Source organism: Oscarella lobularis, chromosome 5 (genome assembly GCF_947507565.1).
Source record: "Oscarella lobularis chromosome 5, ooOscLobu1.1, whole genome shotgun sequence".
Lineage (NCBI taxonomy): Eukaryota > Metazoa > Porifera > Homoscleromorpha > Homosclerophorida > Oscarellidae > Oscarella > Oscarella lobularis.
In genome coordinates this window covers 3,046,032-3,069,523 of record NC_089179.1, presented here as the reverse complement: position 1 = coordinate 3,069,523, position 23,492 = coordinate 3,046,032, and the positions used below count along the sequence as shown (strand labels likewise).

Sequence of the window (23,492 nt, the reverse complement as noted above, 5' to 3'; positions counted from 1 at the left end):
GTATGTGGCGTGTCCGCGCGCTGTACGGGGCTTTGATCCAGAAGTGATCACGTGAGCATGAGTCGCGGGCGGTCTATGCAGTCTATGCGCAATCGAGGCAGCGCCCGACGTGGAAGAGGAAACGTTTTGACGGTATCTCTTTACTTTTGCGTGTGGTACGATGCGGGGAGGGGTCCTTTCCGGCGCGTACGCGCGTCCAGGGGAAGAATTGCGAACATCCAAGACGGGCAAACGAGTAAACATCAAACATTCGAGAACGTCATTTCGCGAGCAGACGATCTTCGACCAGGAGTGCGAGTGGGGGGAAGGGATACTGTGCCCACGTGATCAAATGCCAATATTCCATTTAGGCAACAACAGCAGCAAGACGACAAACACGGCAAACCAGAACATCCAAGACGTGCAGACAAACGAGAAAATGTCATTTCGTCAACCGATATTTGAGCGTTTCGAAGCTCACTTGCCTAAAGCATCATGATGTATACTATAGAGAAAGAATCTATATGATCCCGTCATTACCAATCACTTGAACCTCAGCAAGACTAAGAAAGTTCTTTCCGAGGAGGTGAACGCGAACGTAACTCACGCCCTTGACGTATATCTCGAACGTGTATATTTCGGTTCGCGTGCCACCAGCGAAATTTTTCGTCGCCAACGTTGCGCCGTTCGCGTTTCGCAGCGTGACGTTGAAATTGGCGAGACGTTCCATGCAGCAGTCGACGCGATTGAAAACGCGAACCGCGAAGACAGTGCGCCAGCCTTGAAGATGGACCTGCCACCAGGCTTGATCATCGTTGTTCGTGTGAGTGACCGAGCACCACGGATAGAAGACGCCTTCCGTGTTACCGTCGACGGCCTTGGATGCGGTCGGCGAACACGAATGACTGGCGGTCGAGCTTTGAGTGGCTGGTTGGTATCGGGCTATGTCTCTTTCTAAGTTTAGCCCGGTTGTTCCTAACATAATTATTCCGATAATTAGGTTAGTTGTTACGAGCCCTTTGATTCTTTACCGACCGTAAACGTCCACTTCGGCGAGACTGAGAATGCCTGTTCCGCGAAGTTGAACTCGAACGAAGAGAACTCCCCAGATTAGGGAACGCTCTGTGAATTCCATGATCTCTCTGCCACCCTTAGCTTCGTAAAAGCTTCTCAAGACGTTGTGGGATTTATCCTTTAGTATGACGTCGAAGTTGGAGAGACGGTCCATGCAGCAGTCGATGCGATTGAAAAGAACGACTGAATAGACTTTTGAGCTTGTCATCAATTCGATTTCCCACCACGCTCTCGCATCCTTGTTCGTGTGTGTGACTGAGCACCACGGATAGAAGACGCCCTCGTTGTTTTCGTCATTCGCTTTTCTAGCGGTTGGGTTGCACGAGTGAGAATAGGTCGAGCTCTGCCTTGGGATTCCAAATTTTGCCAATTCGATGTATTTCAGAGTTTTGTAATCTAGAAGAACATCTGTATAATTTAGGGCTCCTATGTACTAATCGAATGTAACTTGGACGCTTCGGCCTGCGCATTTGACACTGTCTGGCTATTTGCATATACTAATCAAATGTATCCATTAACGCTTCGTGCGGTGCATTTGGCACTACAATCAGCGCGTGAAGATTGAAATGCATGAAGTGTCGACTCTAACTTCGGCGGTCTCTCCACTCCACCGTTTAGGCGGTCTCTCCACTCCACCGTTTAGTCATCACACAAACCTCAGGTCAAACGTTGATTTTTTGAAAAACGAGCTAAATGAATTAAGCAGGCAGAGCGCCGGTCGCTTTAAAAAATGTCAGGCTCCGTCGCTTGACTCGACCTCACCATGCAACATGTTCAGAGATCACGCTTTGTCACATGCTTTCTAAGACGTTGTAATCAGCTTAAAATGCGGATCGTTTTGGATTGTTTGAGTGCCGTGGCAGTTCAATGTCCTAATATACTGTTGTCTCGCTTACCTCTCGTGAAATTTGCTCCGAAGGCAAGCGAGGAAAAGAGGGCAGTAGCACCCAAGACTGCCGTCACCAGGAATGCCATACGCAGATCCGCTTACGTCGGCTTTCTATAGACGTGTGGCAATCGAGCCTATGCACTGGACTCTTATACTGCATGCGCATGTCGCGTCACCCGGTGCACGATGTTTGCACGTGAACATTCGCTCATCTGCATGCATACATATGGCTCCTATGTATGTATATAAATGTATATGTAGCATGTATATGGATTCTCTTACCGGAGAAAATACGTACGGTAGAGGAAATCTTTCGACTCTTTGACGTTGAGAGCGAAATTCAACGAGCTTGTGGCTTTCCGCTAATTCATGCTAGCGGCCCAGCACGACTGCATTGGCGAGGGCCTACAATACACGCGGCGTTTCGGCGACGATTCCTACATTCTTTCTCAAAGTCATTCTATTTTATTGGGCAAAAAACGTGCAAACAAGAGGTATGACCCAGAGAACTACGCGCGTACGCCGCATCCACATCAGCCGCAACTGAAAGAAATCGGTGCGCTCGCCACTTTTTTTTTGAAAAACACGCCCCACTCATTCACCCAGCGCGCCCAGTTGTCTGCTGTCTGATTTATTTAGGCTTGGAGAAAACGCGGATTGTTTTTGATTTGTTTCAACTAGTAGCCGAGAAAATATGTCTCCGCCTGGGGACATCCGGGGGCTGGCTTGCGAGTGATCGAGATCGGCTTCGTTTGGGTTTCTATAGCCGTGTGGCAAACGAGCCTATCGACTAGACTCTTTATTCAACCGCGATGCTACAGCATCACATGAAAGCAAAGTGGTTGAGGAGCGCCCGGTACGTCGCCGCTTATGAGCTCGTCCGGCTTCATTTGCCCACCGCGTTCTTTTAGCATAAATTTATAAATTAATTGAAGCCATCGTTGTACGCTCACGAGCGCTTTATCTTAATGGAAGCATAGATACGATGGCAGCGGCAAGTCCGCGCGCTGTACGGGGCTTTGATCCAGATGTGATCACGTGAGTATGTTTCTCTCTCTCGCTCGCAAGCTGGCGGTCTATGCGCGATCGAGGCGACGCCCGACGTCGGAGAGGAAGCGTTTTGACTGTATATCTTTACTTTTTGCGATGCGAAAGGGGAGGGGGCCCTTTGCGGCGCGTACTTGCACAGGCAAAGAATTCTTAAAAGCGACAGCAGCAGATATCCTCTTCACAACGCCATGTGGAAACAAGATGAGGATGACCGCAAACGGCCTATTTTTTCTGCGTTTAGTCTCGATCGGACGAACTGTCGAATAACTGAATAGAAGAATGCTTTTGCATATCTAGACGTAAGTAAATGTATATAGACATGCTTCCTTCTTTGAAACAGCAGAATTGCAGGGCTCACGTACGTGTGGGCGATGGGACTGCGCGGGTAGTCCTCTCATCGCTTCATTGCTCGGCGCCGTATCAGTTTCAAATGGAACGACAGCTCACGGACGCGGATCTCGCAGAGAACCCAACGAAGTTTTCAAAAGCGCATGTGCGTTAGGGACGTCGTATTCGCGCCATCGATTCAATCGAGGTCCGTATGAAACGGCTAATCAGCGCCCTTTTGACGCCCATCTGAAAATGTGAAATGGAATGGGGAGGGGGTATTTTTTTTTGTGCTTTAGCTCGGTTTGTTAAGAGGTCTTTCTGATGTCGTCAGTCACCTCTGGGCCCCGAGGTGACTAAATAAAACCGGCCCAACTCGAGCCAGAGAGGTGAAACGCGGCGAAAACGCAAGGGATTCAATCCCCTACTCCCGTGGCACGAGTGTTAAACTGCCACCCCACTTGGGCAAGACGCGGTGGGTTACAATCGCGGTCCACCTCCGTGCCTTGGTATATAAAGGCGCCCCCGGGACAGATGGGTTACTGTCTCCCCGAAAGAGGGCCTGGGTGAAGGGCCCTTCATCTGAAGACGCCGGAAGGACGCTTGTTTTTGTTTTTGCAACTTCCGGTTTACTTCCGTGTTTATTCAATAAAAATATCGCATCCCTCCTCACTAGTGTCTTCCCCCAGGCCGCTTTTTGATTACGGGGTCTTGCCCGAGACCCCGGAAAGACGCGACGTGCACACGCGAATTCTACTAGGACCGCTACATACCACTGTACGAACTACAAAACTAACAAGGAAGTCAGCGTGTTTTCAACAACCGCGCCGACCATTGTCGACGTCCAATGCAGATTTGAGTTGGACAGTTCGTCCCCCCGTCCGTTCTCTGAAATAAAAAAATAAATAGAAGGTTCCGCGGCCTTACCTGACTGGGAATGCCTAAGATCTTGAAGCGGTAAAAAGCCCTTCAAAGAACCGTTACAAATAACACCGTTGAAGTACACTGACAACCGCGCTTTGCGAACCAATGCTGGCTCACCGCCAGATGGGACTTCTGGCTTCAGGGCGGCAGCTACTCGTAATGACGCGAATGAATCAGTTTTAGGATTCTGAAAATGAGTCATGAGTCATGAGTCATATGCATGAGAAAGCCATACGCCTGAGAACGCCCACAAAGCCTTGCAAAAGAAGGAAAAGGATGCAGCCTTTCTGCAATTCATGGATCAAGGTATTGGGCGAAGCCTAGACAGCTCGTGGCCTTCCCTTCAGCACAAAGCGAAAGAACGTTCTCATCCCTGAGAAGTAAAACAAATATATTAGATATTCTTCCAGAAATCCACGCACCTGAAGGTCAGTACTACCTGAAATCAATCAATTCCCCGTTGTTATCAAAATGAACGGAAGATAGTGTCGGAATTACTGACATGATGGACCCGTGCATATGGACTAAAGTTGCGCGTATGGCAAACTATGGCGAGCATATAACGCTGCACGAAACTTTGCCGCTGTCTAATTCTATTCCAATAAAACGCTCCCTTCTCTGTAGGATGTGAGCTAAAAATGGGGAACCTTTTTTACGAATACAGGCTCACTTATCTCTAGAATACAATGTATCGTCTAGGCAGAAGAGACATATTTCTATAAATACTACGTCCTGGGCGCGGTAACAAATCAAGACAAGAATCTCTTTGCCTGACAGGACTAGCTATCTAAAAACTGACCTATGCTCACTAGGAAAACGAACGGAACATGCTCTCGTTGTATGGCTTATGAAGGAGACAATAAAACGCCGCGACGATCACTTGCCCCGTCACAGAAGAGCCCAGAAATCAACGAACAGGTGCACAAACTATTCAGATAAAACTTTTCTAAATGCATCTCTCTGTGTGTATACTGAAGAATGAAAGCTGTGTTCCTCTTTCTATTGGTTTGCGCTTCGTACACCTACGCTCAGCAGGCGATCTTACAGGCGAATCAAGTAATTCAGCCGGAGTGTCCCAGAGTCTTCTCGGACTGCTATCCTAATCCGTGCCTAAACGGGGCACGGTGCGTCGTTGGCATAAACTATTGCATATGCCCTACTGGTTTCACTGGTCGATGCTGTGAATGCCCTCCAGGCAGCGACTAAAGCTGCGTGTATGGCACAAACTGAGGCATGTAAGATGCTGCGTGAATTTCGTCGTTGTCTAGCTCTATTCCAATAAAAAGGCTGTCTTTACGGTGTAACTGTGCGCTAAAATTCGGAAGGAGCGAATTCACATGTAGGTCTCCACACAGGAGACCCTCTTTATGTGTTGTCGCTTACCGGACCTTGCATATTCTTACAGGCCATTTCTGTTCCCATTGGATCTTCCAGAGATCGCCTCGAGGATCTAGGGAGATCTTAGCCAAAGCGAATCGCAAATCGCGTTTGAGCAGCTACCGTTATCACGACGACCATTTGATGAAGATCTTCGTAACCTCCTCGGTGACTTGGCTTCTTCGCGTACGTATTACGCTTCGGACTGCTTGGTGAAAAAGGAACATCTCCACCACTCATACCTAATTTTTTAATTAAGTAAGGTTCTTTGGATAGAGAGCCTCTTTTAGAATCCAACGCGAGGTCGTAAGACCCTTCGCTGCAATCGCCGCACAATTTCAAATGAAGTCGATCGCCTCTGAGTGAAGTCCTCTCCCGGTGCGATATAGGTGGCATTCTTCAAGGTAGACCTCGGATTGTAATCGCAAATTATTCACCTAAGGAGATCGAGATAGGAAGTGAGGGTGAGAAAGAGACAGAATTACGTCTAGAATTAAGTCTAGACAGTGCCTTTTCGACGACAGGACTCAAGGGAAAATTAGGGAAAATAAGCGTTGTGGTCTATTTTGTTCTGGCTCACTGTTCTTTCGGTCGACATTCGAGGCTCTTAGGCATGATTGAAAGATAAGTTGGACGTGCAAAGGATGCGTACCCTTAACCATATGGTTGCTCTTATAGAGACAACGGTTTAAAAAATGAGAGGGCGTGTTAAACGGCCGGAAGAGATGCTCTAAATGCATCCTTCATATTGCAAGGGGAAGAGATACGTGATTGAGCGGGTACTCTGATGCTTACCGCAGAAAAAGCGTCAGCCAGCCGTATGCCGTACGTGACCATACGTAGCTCTGGTGACGACTTCCATCTCGACGACACAACGACACTGAATTTTCCAATGCGTCTCACGTTTGGCACCTATGAGAGAGACCAGAACCAATTTATGAGGCTTGACGTCATGTTCAAAAATAGACGCGTTAGTTCGAAATTGACATCAAACCACTTTGCGCGCTTCTTGGGACGACGCATACTGGAAAATAAGGGGGAAGGAACCATCCTCCCCTTATCTGTCCAATAATTCATGATGTTATCATGATTTCTAGAGATTGGGGCCCCACGCGCCTCGCGGCCTTGCCTTTTTTGAACGCCTTGCGCAGGAGTCCAAAAACAGACGACATCTGGTCGTTATTTTCCAGGCATCTATTATATCTCTGACCAGACTAAGCGGTTGATTTGGAAGCGAATCTTAATTCGCGTAAGACCGCAAAACGACGGCGACAAGGAACACACGAGACAGCGGCGACATCTTCCTAAAGCCGCCGGAATTCGGAAACGAAACTTCTATGGTGAAAGATAAACAACGAACTCCCCCTGGAAGTGAAACGTGGGCGGCTACTGTAACAATAACAGGAAAAGTGAATCAGCCAGCCGTACCCGCCTGCACGAGATCCAGTGACCCTACGTAGTTCTTGTGACCGCGATGACTTCCAACTCGACAACACAACGACACTCAATTTCAAAATGCGTCCCGCGTTTGGCACCTAGAGAGAGACGAGAACCAATTTAGTCGCGACAATAGGACTTGATGTCATGTTCAAAACCTATACGCGTTAGTTCGCTAGGAAAACCGACATCGAACTAGTCTCGTGCTCAGACCCTCTCTCCCCAGGATGGAACATCCGGACGAAAAAGAGTCTGGGCACGAGACTGTTGTACGCTTCCTGGGATAAGATAATCTAACCTTCCCCCTTAGTTATTAATTAATTAATGAGGAGTCAAGTCCTGTACGTCAGTCGATGACGTTCATCCGCTTTTTTCCGCGACATCTAAAAGGAGATTAAGTTAAAGAGACGTTCATGGCCTTAGTTCAAACCATTCAAAATAAAAATAAAAATAATGATAATAAATAATTAAGCATAATGTCACCAAAATGAAATGTTGTGACGTCCTCGTAATCTCTCACCTTGCAAAGGTCTGTTGGAACTGCTGGGCTAAAAACAATCGACGTCCCGTTCTCATTCTCTCGATTTTCACCTACTGTACCAGTCTCGTTCTGACGACTCGAAGCGGGAGAAAGACTTCAGATTCGAGGTCTTCGCGCTGACTATAGACCAGGAGTGACTCCGAGAATAAGATTCCATTCAACAATTCAGCGTAATTTTGTTCGCGGCCCCTGAATTAAAACTCCGCTACCTTTGCGTACGCGTTAGAGGTTGCCTCATATTGACGACCAACGGATCCAATCACTGTGGACACACATAGGCGCTTGTGAACAGCATTTGTGGACGAGCAAATTTTGTCATGGTGTGATTGGTGTCCCGGAATTGGGCGGCCCGGATACGGACAAAAACCTGAATTTTTGAACCAATCAGGAAGCCTGTCAGACATGCGGAAGCAACTGTATGTTTCTTTTGAAAGAATTCAAGTCCCGAAGCAGCTGGGTTGGGCGACTAACGAACGAGGTCCCGTTTTCGTTCGAATCTTTCTACACGGCTCCTCGCGTTTCGTGGCTAAATAATACGAAGAAGACGTAAAGGCAGGATAAGTGTATCCTAAAGACCCTGACTTACTGTAGACTCCCCCCACGTCCTTTTGGCCACACTTGTTCTCCTCAGTTGAGCCGTTGCTAATTTTCCTTAGGTCAAATCAGGTAGCCCCTTATTCCTTTGCCGATGCTGTCTGAGGGTTCTGCGCTCTATATATAGTTTCCAGGACATCCCGGACCTCCGAGCGATATAATCCATCCACGTGCATGCATAAAGTAACACTTTCAGACACTGTTCGACATCTGCACAGATCGTAAGAGCCATATTTGTGGCGCTAAACACGAGCGACTGTTGACTGTTGACGCCCCACTAAATATGACCTTCTCACTGTGCACCCCTTGATTAGTATATGTCCAGAGTCGTCCAATATACCACGGTATAGTGTTTCTAAATAAAGCTTTAGGCTGCACAGTGACACGATACGTAACGCGGCTTGTGCCTGTAGCCCACACAACCGCATAGTTCGCAATGATGCCATTGACAGGCGGGTCCCATGATACGTGCAAACTAGTCGAATTCAAGACATGAACAGAGAGAGACCTTTGCAAGAGAAAAAGTCAAAGCTAAAGAAAATAAAACATTAACGAATTACGCCCCGGAAAGTGCGCGAGTCATTTGTTTTCCTTTACGTGTCTGTTCCTTTGCAGTTGTCGGCACAGTTTCAGTCGTCTGCGAAAAACATTTCAATCTGCACGCACAGGAATTGAAGGTCAAACATGCGTTGAAATCGACTACAGTACCAATGGGCTTCGTATGATTTAATTTGGTCTTCTAGGTATGTGACAATAACTAACAATACTGAAAAAAATTAGCTACAGTAGTGCTGACTTCCTAAATAAATCAAAACAGCCAGACTAACTAACTAACTAACTAACTAACTAACTAACTAACTAACTAACTAACTAACTAACTAACTAACTAACTAACTAACTAACTAACTAACTAACTAACTAACTAACTAACTAACTAACTAACTAACTAACTAACTAACTAACTAACTAACTAACTAACTAACTAACTAACTAACTAACTAACTAACTAACTAACTAACTAACTAACTAACTAACTAACTAACTAACTAACTAACTAACTAACTAACTAACTAACTAACTAACTAACTAACAGCAAGGACTGAAAAGATTACTACAGACTATCACATATAATTCTTTTTCTATCTGCATCAGTTGAGTAATTAATATATACTATCATCTGAAAATCACATGTAAAATACCGATAACTATCAAAAAATCCGCAAACATCGATCTTATCTGATATGCAGTGACTTACTGAATGATTTGTGCTCGTGTAAGGAAAGATCGCTCTGCTATAACTACGACTTCTAACAATAAGTAGGGATTTCATACTTAACACTCGATGATTTCAAAAGTTTCGGCAGCTGCTTCTCTTCCACCTTCTCGCGCTCTTCCTGTGAAACCTTCTCGTGTGCATTGCGCTTCAGACCGCTCGACGCAGAAAGAACACTCGTATTCACGTAAGCGTCATCAGATTCAAGCAATCGAGCTTTATCTTTAAGCGTTGTATTGAATTCGGTGCCAGAAGAAGGGACAGGACTCATTGACATGCGATCGGGCAGCTTCGATTGCGTTGGCGTTAAGGCGTTGGTGTCATCCGCCGAGTGCTTTTGATCGGTCGACGCAGAAGGAACGTCGTCGTCACACAGCTCCAAGTAAGTGCGAGGCACTAAATCTGCTTCTGCGGAATCTAATTAGCTTCTAGACTCTTCACTCTCGTTCTGTGAATCCGCCAAGTGCTTACTACGCTTCTGACCGGTCGACGCAGAAGGAACGTCTTCGCCACGCAGCTCTCGGTTATTGCAAAACTTATTGCAAAACACCAAAGCTGGATCTTCATACGTGGGATCTAAAGACTCCTCACTCTCGCTCTGTGAATCCGGCAGGTGCGTACCACGCCTTTGACCGGTCGACGCAGAAGAAGCGGCGTCGTCGTCACAAAGCCCTAGGTAAGCGTGATGCAATAGAGGTTGGTATGATTTGGTTCCAGAAGGAGTAGTCCTCATCGGCATGTAATCCAAACCAACGGACAGCTTTGATGAGGCAGGCGACACAGCCAAATGGCTTGCAGATATATCGCCCATATCGCTCATAGCTTTCAAAGCGTTGGCCACGTCGTCCGACTTGATTCGTTCAGACGGATTCCTCTCCCAGCAGCGAAGCATAAACTGATAAACGGACCGAGGACAGAGCGACGGGCGATCCAAACTCAAGCTACCCCGAAGAATTCCGTCGATCACCTCATCGTTGCTTTGACCAATATAGGGCAGAGAGCCCAGGGCGAAGATCTCCCACAGAACAACGCCCAGTGACCAGATATCCGATTCGACCGTGTGTTTCTCGTCGGCGATCGCTTCGGGCGCCATCCATCGAGTCGGCATCGCAGCGCCTTTATGTGGACAGTACTCGTCTTTGTACTCATCTATTGCCATTCCATAGTCAGAGATTTTGACGGTCAACTTATTGCCGTTTTCGCCGACGACAAAGTTTCGCGCAGCGACGTCGCGATGAACGAACCCGCGCGACGCAAGATAGGCGACGCCGGATGCCGCCTGAGCGGCGATGTCGACGAGTTGCACGATCGAGAGAGCAGGACGTGGGTGTGTGTCGTTGGGATGAGATTTTCGAATATAGTCTTTCAAATCGCCGTGTTTCGTCAGTTCGGCGATGAGTTAGAGAGGTTCGTTGCGCGTGCAGATTCCGAGAAGACGAACGACGTTCGGATGATCGAAGTCCATCGCGATTTCCATTTGTTTTCGGAAATCTTCGGCCGTTTCCGGCGACGATCCTTGTTTCAGTGTTTTCACTGCAGCTCGCGTTTTTTCTTCGTCGTCGACAATTCCCGTGGCCCACGCGAAATAGATTGTTCCGAAGTGTCCTTCGCCGAGTTCTTCTTCGATTTTGAGACGATCCTCGTCGAATTGGAATTTGTCGTACGATGGCCACGCCATGAGCAAGCGGGGTAATTCATCGTTAAGCCTTTCGTGTTGGGTTTGTATATTTTGTAGTCGAATTTCATCCAATTTTGCCTGATGACGTCTCTTTCGCACCGAGATCATAATAATCACAAATACAATAAGTAATAGCATAGCTACAGCAATGACGACTATCATAGTGTCATCATTGATAGATGACACTATGTCATCACTGATGACACTATGTCATCACTCTCTAAATGATCATAAATAAGAGCGAGAAGGAATAGACGATGCACATATTACCTGCGCCATGTGGCTTACGAATGGGCGTCGGTATCAGGAAATGGCAAGGATCGCTGCTCGGACCGACGGTCGTTTGGTTGAAGTCGGCGCGACTTTCAGCTACCATAGTTACCGTGTACCACTGATCGAAGTCGATCGTCGACTGATTGAGGTTCAAGACATCTGATTCGCCGGCTGATTGCCCGATGTACATGGTATCACTAAAGACTTGACCAACGCCCGTTTCGTTTCCTTTGAACACATTGACACGGTATCCTCGACGTTCACCACGCCAGTCGGAAACGTCCGTGTAATTTAATCGAATTGCCTTCACTTTGCCTTGATTTCCCTGAAGACCTTCGCAATATAGAATCATAGGTGCAGACTGGGGAGCTGAAACCGAACAAAAATAATTTAAGAAAACATTTAGTTGTCGTTACCGTGGACTCGTACCGGGACATTCGGATACATTTGCAAATGAATTTCCTGTTAGAATGCACGTGTCACAGTTCTGTCCTTGGACGCCATCGCGGCACAAACACTGGCCCGTCGTCAGGCTGCAGTTTTCGCTCACCGAACCCGGCAAATAACATTCGCAAACTGAAAAGTACACCTCGTTAGCCGCGTATAGAACATTCAAGAGATGTCCTATACTTCTCTCAGTTGTCCGTGCTCGGACAATGGGAGTACGAGGCCCTCCTCCCACTCTCGTGAAAGCCCGCATCCAAACTGAATATTCACCAAGAGGCTCCAAGTTTGATAAAGTGTAATTCTATGAAGCGAATTAGATTACAAATAGCAGTTGATAAACGGTCATACTGTAGAACTTGGAGATGCATTCACAGACTGAACTGGCACTGCTGATTCGCTCACTTTTTGATAGTAAATGACATACTTCTCCAACAAGCCGTTGATGAGGGTACAAAGCAACTGCGTCCACGTCACTAAAAGCTCCTTTCCTCTAATAAGTCCAAACACGGATATATTCCGGGGAGCGCCAGTTGGTCCTATTTTTTAATATTTAAATATGATGCATTGAGACTTGTACAACATTGCCTTACTGCCTTCTGCCGTCAGAACAACGCTAGACGTCCGACCGCTTGAGTATCGAAATCCTAACGACGGATCTAGAGATACTGCGTAAACAAAGACATCGTAGCGTGAGTAACTAAAAAGAACAGAAGACATGCAAAAGACAGACAACAGAGGGAAGGAAGATAACTGTACAACTACACAAGTCATCTCAAGCTCGTAGTTCCTTCACATCATGATCCACTGTTATCTTCTTGGCATGTTTATCAAAATTGAACTGAACTGCTACAGCCAAGATTCTTTTCTTACTGTGCCGCCCATCCAAGCTGGGAAAACGGTAGTAGCCTTTCTCCTCGATTTGACGCAGCGCCTGATCAAGAGGTTTCTCGAATTTGAGTTCCGTAATGTAAGCTGTTGTCTTTGAATAGACCACGAAATTACCTCTGCCGGCAGCTGCCGTTTTCTCCGATTCAAATTCAACATCGTCAATGACGGACGGAAGAGTGTACAGGCTTGTGTATACCACTGTGTGATAGAAAGACTCGTACGTCCTCACATCAATCCCGCCTCCTCCAAATACCACGTTAGGAATCATATCAATGAGATGAGCAATTTCATTCATGAATAACTGAATATTGTCTGATCGTAAGGCCTCGATCATTCTCTGGGCGCCGTCGTGAAATTTTCTGCGTTCTTCTTTTTCCGGTACCTTCTTCATGTCATCAAGAACCATTCTTTCAACGACAGAACGAACCTCTTGATTCGGATATCGGCACCTTCCGAGATACCCTCTTTCTTCGCCGTCAAAGCAAACATTGAGAAGACCGCATTCCCACATTACTAGTCGTACAGAATTAGGATTAAGCACATCAAAAAGATCCGCAAAGCCGCCTATACGGCCACTCCACGGCACGGTTCCGGAGAGAATATTCGCTATGTCGAAAAAGTCACAGGAACGAAAGAACTTCTTAAGCCAAGATGGCAGGAATTCGTCTGCCCAGCACGGTTTCAAATCATCCGAGAGAAACACGCAATTGATAGCGTACGGATTGTAGACGAGAGCCGCTCTGCTGCCACATAAATGCCAATTGTAACCGCTGTATAAATTCTCAATTTTTTCGAAAAATTCCACCTCTGTTTTTTCTTCCAATACTGCTAGCCGTGACAAGTCTTGCGCATAGTCCGTCTTGATTTCCTGTTCGGTGAATCCACACAGGGTCGCCATTTCAGGAAAACGCTTCTTGTCGTCTATTGAATCGAGATCATTGAGAGTTGATCCCATGCTATCTCTCGCGAGCTTCGTAATTCCCGTGACGTAGCGAAATCGAACCTGGCCTTTTGCAGCTCGGGACTTGAGCACAGAATAGAAGGATGAAAGAACTCCCCCGATGCCTTTCAGAAGCTTCGGGTTTTCGTTGTCGAGGCAAGAAAGAAGGGGCGCATCGTATTCATCGATCAAAATTACGACGCCTTTTTTGTACTTCAAATAAACGTCTTCGATGTAGTCAGAAAAAAGCTGTGTTGAATCCGACGAGTCTTCAAGGCGAATATCGTGATGCTTTTTGGCGTGTTTGCGAACCTAAACAAAAACGTCTAAATACAGGTTCAATGCACTTTGTAGTGCACCAACCATAGATGCCAATCTGGCATCATATTGATCGACCTCCCCCGGCACACGCACTTCGTTCATGGATAAACTAATGACAGGAAAACTGTCCCACGACACTGCAGGATCATCGTAGATCTTCAGTCCTTCGAAGTCCTCCTTATTTCCTTTGAAAAACGTGTGAATTGTGTCGAGCAAGACGCTTTTTCCGAATTTGCGAGGACGATGGACGAAGTATCCACCTTCACGCAACACGAGTTTTGCTACGAGGCCTGTTTTGTCGACGTACGCCGTGCCCGGCAATCGATGAGCGCTGAACGAGGCACCCTGCGACGTGACGAATTTCCTCTTCGGAGAAGTATCTGCATTATTCGCCTCAGACACTCGATACGAATGACTTAGACTTTTCGTACCTGCCGATGAATGATCGAACAGCCGCTTTAGCGGAGACTTCGCCGAAGACTTCGCCGCTGGCGCACTGTTTCTCTCCACCTAGAACGTTCCATAGATTAGTATGATTCCTAAAGTAATTCGTACGCGAATCTTGAGAGCAGAAGAGCTAGAAAAAGGCGGTAGGGACATCGCATCGAGCGCGGGTCACAAGTTTCTTCGTCGTGGCCCGATTCGCGAGATGCTCACCGAAGTGGACGTGCTCAATTCGTCAGTAGAAGACATTCGGAGAAAGATTCGCAATGCAACGAACGTAGCAAGCGAAGACGAGAACTGCGAGGGCTGTTCGTTGCGTCACAATGTGCGAGCATGCGCGATCGGTTGATGCCTCGACCCTTTCCACTTTCATGCTGGCACCAGAGATAATCTCTGCTAGCTGGCCCAACAATTGAAAAATTTCCACTTAGCAACTAGCGCGCGTTTTTTCTCGCGAAATGAAGGTCTCGCCATCGGCCGCACTTTTCGCGCTACTATGAGTTTAGGAGATTGTTTCTCCTAACAGCGTTTGTTCTTTCGGGTCTAGTGAAGCCGCCGGTTTAGAGAAAAAATTACTTTCGCGATGCCACGCCCAAAAACGCGTTTTGCTGACTTCTCGCGTATCCGGTAAAAATCGCTTAGGGCTGCTGATGTACTGGAGAAAATTTCAAAACTTTTCATTGAATGAAATGTTTCCGAAATTTTCTGGTTTTCGCAAAAACGGCCGTTTCTAGGTTGCGTACCTACGCTCCTTTTGTGCATTTTTCTCCATAACGACACCATAAATTTTTCTTTTCAAAATTTTAGGGGGTCACTGAAAGGCAATTTTAAAATCTCATTGATAGACATTAACGAAGAAATGCTTTTTGGCGAAAGTATTTCGTCTCGAATTTGGCTTCGATTAGAGCGATGCTACCCTAACGCGCGCACGGCTAGCAACATGGAAATATTTTTTTTATCACAATAGTATGACTGTGACGTAACAATCACTTAACCCCTTTACCAAAATTGCGCGAACATTATGTGAACGAACACTGGTCCGTGATTGGCTGATAGCAGAACTTCTTCGTTTTAGGCGGAAGAGTTTCACAATCACATTTATATTACCTCCTAAACTATTTAATGACATTTTAGTTACGTTAGCAGGGCCTTTTGTAAAGGGGTAGGAGACTGAAAAATTGGAAATTTATGGTGGCGTGCACTGTACTCTGTTGTATACCGGTAGTAGCTCTATCAAAGAAAGGCGCTCAAAGATCCATCGTCATTCTGGTGAGCTCGGTTCTCCCTAACTATGATCCTTACTCACTGGATCCAGAGGCCAAACTGTCCTGATTTATTAGTAACGTCTACGGAACCAACGTCGCTCGTCGAACCACTCAAGATGGCGGCTAATTGGAGTCACGTGATCCTTGACGTCACATGAATAAGCCCTATACTGCAGGGATAACTTTCACTGAGCATGCTCGCCGCGAGTGAAGTAACAATAGGCATTAGCCAATGAGAATTCAAAGACGCGTGTTTCGAAATGTTTTGGCTCTGATAAGATCTAGGGGGACTAGATCAGATGTAAATACCACGTTATCTAGCGAGAAAAAAGCCTAACTTTCATATGAGTCTGGGGCTATTTTTTGGCATGTCGCAGATTCGCAGATAATCGGCCTAAAAGACTGAAACCCCACTGCAGCTACAGAGCCTAATTTCGCGAATAATCGCTGAAATCTCGCGTACGTTTGCAGCGATGCTTTACTATTGGCCGCTCATTTGATTTCGGGCGACAAATCAGAAAAATAGGCCAGGGATTCCATTTTGGCGCGTTTTCGTTCTTCGCAGCTGACGCTTAAATTCTCGATTCAACTCATTCTTGCTCATATGGGGATACTATAAAGCAAAGCAAAAGTATTTTCTAGTGCCTTTCAAAAGCGGACAAGCAGTTATCAAGAGAAAAGTATCTGAACTGAGAATGACTTGCATGAGGAACAGTTGGTGGATCCTATTTATCAACTATCCCTCAACGGCCACTTCTATACTGGCTACAGTACCATATAAGAAATGGACGTGCACTAAGATATGTCTTCGACAATCTAATGCGAGCGACTCTGACAAATGCTGCAGGTGGCTTCTAAAGGCGGATTACAGCGTTCCGTGTATCTATTCCACATCAACTGCCTTGTGGGTTACATGCACGGTCCTCATACTTTACGCATTCGTTCTACTTTTCCTCCTCTTTATGGCTCTGAAACGCAAGAGACGCGAGGCTCTCGCACCGCGCAAGTTCAAGGATCTATCTTTGGGAGATGATTTTCTAAAGAGCATTCAATTCCTCGGCAGTAATTATAAAGATCGATTTTGGTACTGGGAAATGATAGAGATCGGACGAAAAATAGTTCTCACGGTTGGTATGGTTTTCTTTGGGAAACAGAGCCATTCTGGAATCGCCTTGGCAACGCTACTTGCATGCTCAATTTGCTCATATTCTATTCCACAGAAGCACGCAGTACAAAAATCATTCTACCGGAAATCTAGCGTGTCCCATGGCCTTTCTTCTCTCCTTTTGTCTTCGTCCATCATTTTTCTTCAGCGCGACCTAAAAAATGGTATTAGTCACCGTAAAATAATCGTTGTGCGTACCTTTTGGTTTGCGTCCGTTTTAGCGACGTCTAAAACAAATAGATATTTACAAATATTCAAAACGTTTCCTCTAATCGACTCTTGACAAATCAACGATAAGAAATAAGAAATTGTAATTTCGTCAGAAGGTCTCATTCTACCTTGATCTCACTATACGAAATCGCCTTTGGAACAGGAAACTATCACGGATTCTAGTAAAACTATCCTCCCGCCGTTTCCTTCACTTCGAAGTGATCGCGGTTCCGTATTTCGTCCGTTTGGCATTCTGTCGGTTCACACGCACCGTTGATAGGTCATTTGGAGTCCCGCAAGCACGTCGCTGACGTTGGAAAGGTCCGAAAACTCGCTATGTAGCTGAAATCTGAGATCTTTTCTCTGGCCAGGTGACTCGTAGGCTTAGGGCATTTTCTAGTCGGCTCATCTGATTTTCCAGCGTCTTGGGCCATACTCTTCTTGCTCGACATGCCAGAATCCGAAGCGTTCGCAAAAGTGAGCTTTTCCCGGTTTATCCGGGATGTCAACATGGTTTAGAAAGTGGTGATTCTTTTTGTAGCGGCTCTCTTCGGCAGCCTTGTAGCGATTCGAAAGTGACAAACAGCGTAGTTTGCCGTTTCCTTGCTAAATTCTCTCTGTAGATAGTAAAATGCGCAAGTTAAGGAAATCTCGCAAACAGACTCTCCCGAAGCAAGCTCGTCTTAGTAATTTACCGCTGTTCAACTCGTCGCGATTGTCAAATGTAGTTCGTACTCTGAGTACGAACTACATTTGACAACGAACGAAAATAAATATGGGCGGGGTTCGGGGACTAAAAATTAGCATACCGGTAGATGAAACTATAAGACCCCTTGCTCTTGTTGCAGCAGACGCTGCAGCAGACCCAGAAGGCGAAGCTGCTCTGGCAGAAAAGACAAGTCTTGGAGAAGAGACAAGTCTGGCAGAAGCGACAACTGCGATCGAAATCTTGATATCGATGATCGACGACCGAAACTGGAGCGAAGTTGAGAGATTTCTCTTAGCTGAGAAAGGATTTCGAAGTGAGCAGGTATAGAGAACTCCTTTATCGCTGCCGGTGATGTCTAGTAACAAGCTTCCTAATGAAGTTCAGGACTGGCTTGGGAGCCCTTCACTATGTGGCTGGAAGACAGTTTATGACGAATAAGGAAGCATGTGTATGGTATCTCGAAATAGTCGTGAAACGAAAGTATAACGTTAATGGCCAATCACTGGTATCAATTGATGAAATTGATCATTAGTTATTAATTGTTGGGTGTTTGTAGTGGAATGAAACAAAGCCACTTCACTGTGCATGCGAGTGGGGAAATTATCATGGCGTGCTTCAACTTATTTATTTGGGTGCCAATGTTGACGTGGAAGACAAAGTATGACCTGGACTTTTTTCAACGCGCGCACTCTTATTTTTGGTTCAGCATGGACGTACTCCTTATTCGTATGCCTGTGCAAGCTCTATTGACGCAGTGGAGAAAATGATAGTTCTGGAAAGGAATGGCGCCAAGTTGTCACCTCTTGACATAGTAAGAGATTCGCTCTGCTCTCTGGCTATCCATAAGGCATAGGGCTTTCTAATAGTTTTGGGCTGCCACAAATGAATTTGCGTCGTTTGACGAAGCTGACGATGTTTTTCATCATCTGCTCCATAAAAGAAGGGAAAAGTGCAGCATCGATACTACTAAAGAAACGGTACAAAATGAGTTCTTTTGATACCTATGAGAAGGATATTTGTGTCTGGTAGGACAAGGAGACTCCTCTTCATAATGCCGCTTGGAGTGGAAGCATATTTGGAGTGAAATGGCTTGTAGAACGCGGCGCTCTTGTTAATGAATCTAACAGGGTTATGACAATTTTTTGTGTCGTAAATTTCCACTCATTTCGTCTTTAGCTGGGACAAACGCCTTTGATGTTAGCGTGTGGAAGGGGCCTACTGAAAATGCGTTACTTGAGCGAGAGAGGAGCTGATTGTAGAGCAACAGATAAGGTTTTAGAGCGTTACTAATTAATTAATACATGTATCATATGATTAACCGCTTCGTTTATGCAGAAAGGGCAAACGGCTTTGTTTTACGCCAGTAGGGAAGAACATTCCGAAGATGACGTGAAAGATGCTGTGAAGCATCTTATCACTGAGAGAAGGGTTGATGTCAATTCAAAGAATAGGGTGACAGCATTTTCACACTTTTGGCCTATTTCGCGATTTCTGTTTCAGAAGGGGAGAACGCCGTTATTGCACGCATGTGCGTTATGTCCACCTTCGTTTGTTGCTATTCAGCAGCTGATCGAACTAGGGGCTGATATTTCTGCTAGAGATTTCGTACTCAGAATGTTCACTGCTGGCCTTGTCTCTATCTTATCTTTTACAGATAAATCGCAATGCCTTGCATCTTGCAGCAAGTCAAGTCTCCCCAAGCAAGTCAGTTATAGATTACTTGATTGAAAAGGGTGTTGACGTCACGTGCGAAGACGAAGTGAGGCGTCATTTCAGAAATGGCAGATTATAAGGCGGAATTTATAGTACGGAAAGACGCCTCATCAGCTGGCAGAAGATGGTGAAATCAGAATGCGACTTCGACAGCATTACGTACGCGCCATTTTCAGTTTGCTTTTGTATACTGTTCTGGGCGTAATTAGTTTAATAGGACGCTGCCCGATTTTCTATCCTTCAACGCGAAAAAGTTCAACCTGATTCGATCAAAATCTGCGTAATTGGCAGCGATATGGCGGGAAAAACCACGTTCGTCAATTCTCTTCTTCAACTCAATCGTCCTCCAGTCGACGCGAAAGATCGCACAGCCGGCATTGAAATTCACCATGTCAAAATTCCGGGAGTGGGCAAAGGAACGACGTGGGACTTTGGTGCCCAATGGACCTTCCACAGCGCTCACGGTCTCTTCTTTCGACGCTCCAATACAATGTTTGCTCTTGTTCTTCGCTTTCGAGACGGAGAGGAGATGACGTCAGAAAGTCTTCTGTTACAAGAAGGACGCTATTGGTGTGCGTTTGCCAAGGCTTCGTTGCGCATGCTTCCTCCGCACTTGAGATCGCTGATTCGCCTTGTCATGATCTTCAATTTAGTTGGCGTCCAAGAGAAGGCGGGAACCGAAGCGAGTTTTCAGCTGAAAAGAGTTGCAGGAATTCTTCAGGAGGAATTTGGAGACACCTTTGAGATTTCACACGTAATCGAAATGGATTGTAGTAAAAGCAATTCGGTTCGCATGAACAACTGCCGAGACAAGCTCAGAAGTCTCCGTGAACAAATCTTAGAGGTGGATGTAGTGTTATCTTGCTCGTTGCTTAGGCACTCGGTTTTTCTGTTTTGCAGACTGCAGAGGATGTGCCCAAATTGTGCTATTCAATTGAGCAGAATCTCTCTCTTCCGGACGAGAAGCGCAAGGGTCCGTTGGGCTATTTCATGACGACAGAAGAGTTTGAGAAATTCGTCGCCGAAGACGTCGGCATCACTTTGACAGACGGCGAGAAAAAAATTGCCGTTGAGTATCTTGACTCATCTGGAATAGTGAGTGGGCGTTTTAATCAATAGAATTGCCATATTTTCTTTATTATTATTGTTATTTCCTTAGATCGTTAATCTGGGTCGTCGAATTTGCGTCCGACCAATCTGGTTATGTCACAACGTGATTGGCCCTCTTCTTTCACCACCCTATTTCCCATTTGGCATGCCAACTGAAAAATCAGGCAAGGCGTCTAAAGAGGACATCAACTCAGCTTTGGTCGCATTCGGAAACCATCTCAAAGAGAAAGGGATCCCGTCTCCGTTTTCAGTTCCAGTCGACGATGCAATTGAAATTCTTCTGTACCTCGAACTGTGTTTTCGGGTTGAACACTTACCAGAAGTATATCAGATTCCGGCTCTTCTTCAGTGTTCAATTCCTGGCGACGCCTGGGGTAAGCATTCAACGATGGACGTGTATCGTGGTCAACGATACGAGTGTGTCCATTGCGTCGATATCATATCACCATCGTCGTTCGTCCTTCTTCAATGTCGATGCTCTCGCCTGGCCAACACGAGCCACGAAGTCTGGAAGGACGGCGTCAAATTAGTGAAGATAGTCGACGACAAAGAGGTCGAGTGTCTAATAAGATTGGGCCTAAAGAAGGAACGCCATTGCATCGACGTCATCCTTCGCTGGTCAGACAAAGCCGGATACGAGTCGACTGCGAAGGAGTTTCTCGACGAGCTGAAGACGATGATCGTGGCAGCGTGCGACGAAAGGAGTCCTGGCGTTGCTTTCAATTGGTTCTATATAGACAGCTGCCATCTGAAACTGCTCGACGAAGATCCGGCTATTTATTCGTCGAGTGCAGTTCATCAGAAGGCGAACGACAAGGCTCTTGATCATTTCCTTTTTTCTGCTCGACCGGAAAGACGTCATCGGTCTCGCGTCAGAGACTTGGTGCTCTTTGCTTGGCCTACCACTGCGTCCGGTATTCTTCCTTTTGGAAATGTTTATCTTTTGTTAATTACATATTATATAGGCATTTTTCCCGCGGACGAAGATTTGGCATCAGCTGAGTTCCTGACGGCGTGCGCTGCCGTCGACGGATCAAAGTGGGAAGCTGTTAGTATTTTCCTAGGCACAAGCTTGAATGATCGTCATGACATTGGCGAGTTTACTCGTGATAATTTCGTTCGTATGTTTAAGGTGCTGGAGTTGTGGACGAAGCAATCAGCATCTCCGACAGTAGGCGGTCTTCTTCGTTGGTTCCAGCAGGTCGGTATTGCCCGATCAGCCATCAAAAGCAAGTACGAAGAGCTGCATGAGCGTCAATAAATAGCAAAACTCGGACTGACCGACATTAGAGGCAGACTGTACATTTTTTTCTCTTTTAGTAATTTAGTGTGTTACCCGATGTAGTTAATATCGGCAGAAGAGAAACGAGGAATTTTTACTAGACGGACCTTCTGCGGTAGTGAAATCATATGGTATCTGTATACCTTTTTATTTGGAGCACCTGCATACTGGGGTACTTTGTCGCTTAGTACTCCAAATTTGATGTGGCTCCAAAATTGAATGTACCTCTCGGATTTCGACTAGGCTAACATTTAGTAGGAAGCGAAATGACCACTGGAGTTAAGACATTGATTAGTGATAGTCCCGCACTGATCCGCACATGAAGGCGTAAATAACGCATACGCTTAACCGTTTGCATACCGGAAGAAACAGTGCACTGCGCTCGCATGCGTACGACATTTTTGTTGTAATTTGTTGAAAATGAACGTCCTTCCCGAGCCGTTCTCTATTTCAGACGTGCAGCACGCTTTTCGACTGGAAAAGGAAAGCCGCGAGGACCCTGGATGGACATTCTTGCGCGACGGCAACCCTGACAGACTTGGGCCAAACGCGAAATTCTACTACACAGCAGATCCATCGAAACAATTCGAATCGTCCGGTCCTCGATTCCAAATGAAATTCTACTGGTCCTCCGTGCCAATTACCGCCCTAAAAGTCGCCTGCCTTCTCAGCAGGCACGAGATTCGCCAGAAGTGGGACGTCTATGCGCCGATCGTTTCCAGCATAGACGATCAACTCGTCGCTCTCTGGAACATCGTCACGCCGTGGCCGCTTCAAACGCGTCTCCTCGTCCATGACGTCGTTTACGTCACCTGCGACCACGCCCGCGCATGCTTTTACAAGGGCACGGACCGTAACGACTTCGATCGATCGTCCCCGCGATTTCCGGTTAATTATACGCGCGCTCGCGCCGGTCTTACGTTCACCATCGCGCGACCGAATGAGGAGCGTCCCGAGACCCACTGCGACATTTTCGCCGTCACGAACAATTTGTTTGGGGGCGTTATCGACTGGTTTCCCTACCGGGTCGCTGCTCAAGTTACCGCGAGCAGTTACGAGCGAGTGTTCGGGGATCTGTTAGCAAAGGGAGGAGCGCTGGATTTGAAAGACTTCGATTTTCGTTCAGTCACCGTTAGGTTTTGATTTATTGTCACTTGCAGTTCGAGCGCTCCTTGACGTACGTGTCGTTTTTTTCTGTCGTTAAATTACTCTCGTTTCGAGACTGTTTCTGTTCTTGGGGCGGCGTGAATTTATTGCCTTATAATCGAGTAGGCAGTAGTCGGTTTTATTACTATATGACTATAGTCTAGTCAGTTCTGGCTGTCTACCAAGGAGAATGTTTTAGTTCCTAGCCACTAAGACAGTGCGGTACGCTTTGCGGTTTACAACGTTCATAGTCTAACAGTGGCAGCTAACGTTTCAGCTGGCTCAATGTCGCGCACCCAGCCGAAGCTCATGCAGCCAACACGTGCAGAAACGTATATATATTGCCGCTATTTTGCCACGCATATATACATATATATGTATATGTATATATATAGAGAGAGAGGCTATATATCTATATATCACTTTCGGTCATGGT

General features: G+C 46.2%; 6 protein-coding genes and 1 long non-coding RNA gene across 16 annotated transcripts; 1 reads left to right on the top strand and 6 right to left on the bottom strand.

Moving 5' to 3' along the window:
- Nucleotides 1–327: 327 nt before the first annotated feature.
- Nucleotides 328–2,028, bottom strand: LOC136187395 (uncharacterized). Its single transcript, XM_065974974.1, has 4 exons — nt 1,950–2,028; nt 1,015–1,449; nt 520–954; nt 328–464 (listed from the first exon to the last, which is right to left on the bottom strand). Exons 1-4 carry the CDS (start codon nt 2,026–2,028, stop codon nt 457–459), a joined length of 957 nt encoding a protein of 318 aa, XP_065831046.1. The 3' UTR covers nt 328–456.
- Nucleotides 2,029–3,960: 1,932 nt separating this feature from the next.
- LOC136187211 (uncharacterized) lies at nt 3,961–9,073 on the bottom strand. 8 transcript variants are annotated; one of them, XR_010669893.1, is made up of 11 exons: nt 8,790–9,073; nt 8,185–8,723; nt 7,658–8,124; nt 7,578–7,605; nt 7,356–7,440; nt 7,049–7,155; nt 6,416–6,985; nt 5,744–6,057; nt 4,666–5,693; nt 4,479–4,616; nt 3,961–4,430 (listed from the first exon to the last, which is right to left on the bottom strand). It is a non-coding gene; the product is annotated as an uncharacterized lncRNA (long non-coding RNA). The 8 variants fall into 8 exon arrangements; XR_010669889.1 differs by having other exon boundaries at nt 7,578–8,124; XR_010669894.1 differs by having other exon boundaries at nt 4,666–5,554; nt 5,627–5,693; nt 6,416–7,440; nt 7,578–8,124.
- Nucleotides 9,074–9,268: 195 nt separating this feature from the next.
- On the bottom strand, nt 9,269–10,864 carry LOC136187394 (NT-3 growth factor receptor-like; the record flags this gene model as incomplete). Its single annotated transcript, XM_065974973.1, has 1 exon — nt 9,269–10,864. A coding segment is annotated over one exon (978 nt), but the record flags the coding sequence as incomplete, so codon positions are not given.
- On the bottom strand, nt 10,853–12,636 carry LOC136187872 (uncharacterized). Its single transcript, XM_065975593.1, has 6 exons — nt 12,454–12,636; nt 12,212–12,399; nt 12,047–12,164; nt 11,846–11,992; nt 11,414–11,785; nt 10,853–11,363 (listed from the first exon to the last, which is right to left on the bottom strand). The coding sequence occupies exons 1-6, from the start codon at nt 12,632–12,634 to the stop codon at nt 11,329–11,331; spliced, it is 1,041 nt and encodes a 346-aa protein (XP_065831665.1). The 5' UTR covers nt 12,635–12,636; the 3' UTR covers nt 10,853–11,328.
- LOC136187393 (insulin-like growth factor 1 receptor) lies at nt 10,865–11,305 on the bottom strand. The gene has a single exon (XM_065974972.1). It carries the CDS (start codon nt 11,303–11,305, stop codon nt 10,865–10,867), a length of 441 nt encoding a protein of 146 aa, XP_065831044.1.
- On the bottom strand, nt 12,546–14,783 carry LOC136187871 (uncharacterized protein in vnfD 5'region-like). The gene is made up of 4 exons (XM_065975591.1): nt 14,670–14,783; nt 14,444–14,522; nt 14,055–14,392; nt 12,546–14,003 (listed from the first exon to the last, which is right to left on the bottom strand). Exons 1-4 carry the CDS (start codon nt 14,703–14,705, stop codon nt 12,636–12,638), a joined length of 1,821 nt encoding a protein of 606 aa, XP_065831663.1. The 5' UTR covers nt 14,706–14,783; the 3' UTR covers nt 12,546–12,635.
- Nucleotides 14,784–17,588: 2,805 nt separating this feature from the next.
- Nucleotides 17,589–23,187, top strand: LOC136186944 (death-associated protein kinase 1-like). Of its 3 annotated transcripts, XM_065974435.1 has the most exons (18): nt 17,596–17,671; nt 17,720–17,782; nt 17,945–18,126; nt 18,185–18,310; nt 18,362–18,463; nt 18,512–18,616; nt 18,672–18,782; nt 18,835–18,933; nt 18,982–19,077; nt 19,141–19,257; nt 19,306–19,410; nt 19,460–19,564; nt 19,612–19,677; nt 19,736–20,362; nt 20,419–20,613; nt 20,678–21,542; nt 21,594–21,861; nt 22,365–23,187. In XM_065974435.1, exons 2-18 carry the CDS (start codon nt 17,728–17,730, stop codon nt 22,441–22,443), a joined length of 3,303 nt encoding a protein of 1,100 aa, XP_065830507.1. In that variant the 5' UTR covers nt 17,596–17,671; nt 17,720–17,727; the 3' UTR covers nt 22,444–23,187. The 3 variants fall into 3 exon arrangements, with proteins under 3 accessions (XP_065830506.1, XP_065830507.1, XP_065830505.1); XM_065974434.1 differs by having other exon boundaries at nt 17,589–17,671; nt 17,948–18,126; nt 19,141–19,410; XM_065974433.1 differs by having other exon boundaries at nt 19,141–19,410.
- Nucleotides 23,188–23,492: the final 305 nt, after the last annotated feature.

Bases quoted from the DNA above. Each gene is read 5' to 3' on its own strand.
- LOC136187395 (XM_065974974.1), bottom strand. From the start codon at position 2,028: ATGGCATTCCTGGTGACGGCAGTCTTGGGTGCTACTGCCCTCTTTTCC. The intron at 1,450-1,949 runs GTAAGCGAGACA...ATGTTCTTCTAG, and splicing joins CGGAGCAAATTTCACGAGAG to ATTACAAAACTCTGAAATAC. The intron at 955-1,014 runs GTCGGTAAAGAA...TAATTATGTTAG, and splicing joins CGCCGAAGTGGACGTTTACG to GAACAACCGGGCTAAACTTA.
- LOC136187393 (XM_065974972.1), bottom strand. From the start codon at position 11,305: ATGATAGTCGTCATTGCTGTAGCTATGCTATTACTTATTGTATTTGTG.
- LOC136187872 (XM_065975593.1), bottom strand. From the start codon at position 12,634: ATGACTTGTGTAGTTGTACAGTTATCTTCCTTCCCTCTGTTGTCTGTC. The intron at 12,400-12,453 runs GTAAGGCAATGT...ATTAAAAAATAG, and splicing joins TGTTCTGACGGCAGAAGGCA to GACCAACTGGCGCTCCCCGG. The intron at 11,993-12,046 runs GTATAGGACATC...TGTACTTTTCAG, and splicing joins AGCACGGACAACTGAGAGAA to TTTGCGAATGTTATTTGCCG.
- LOC136187871 (XM_065975591.1), bottom strand. From the start codon at position 14,705: ATGTCTTCTACTGACGAATTGAGCACGTCCACTTCG. The intron at 14,523-14,669 runs GTGAGCATCTCG...GGAACGTTCTAG, and splicing joins AATTGAGCACGTCCACTTCG to GTGGAGAGAAACAGTGCGCC. The intron at 14,004-14,054 runs GTTGGTGCACTA...GTTTTTGTTTAG, and splicing joins ATGCCAGATTGGCATCTATG to GTTCGCAAACACGCCAAAAA.
- LOC136186944 (XM_065974433.1), top strand. From the start codon at position 17,728: ATGCGCAAGTTAAGGAAATCTCGCAAACAGACTCTCCCGAAGCAAGCT. The intron at 18,464-18,511 runs GTATGACCTGGA...TTTTTGGTTCAG, and splicing joins ATGTTGACGTGGAAGACAAA to CATGGACGTACTCCTTATTC. The intron at 18,934-18,981 runs GTTATGACAATT...TTTCGTCTTTAG, and splicing joins TTGTTAATGAATCTAACAGG to CTGGGACAAACGCCTTTGAT.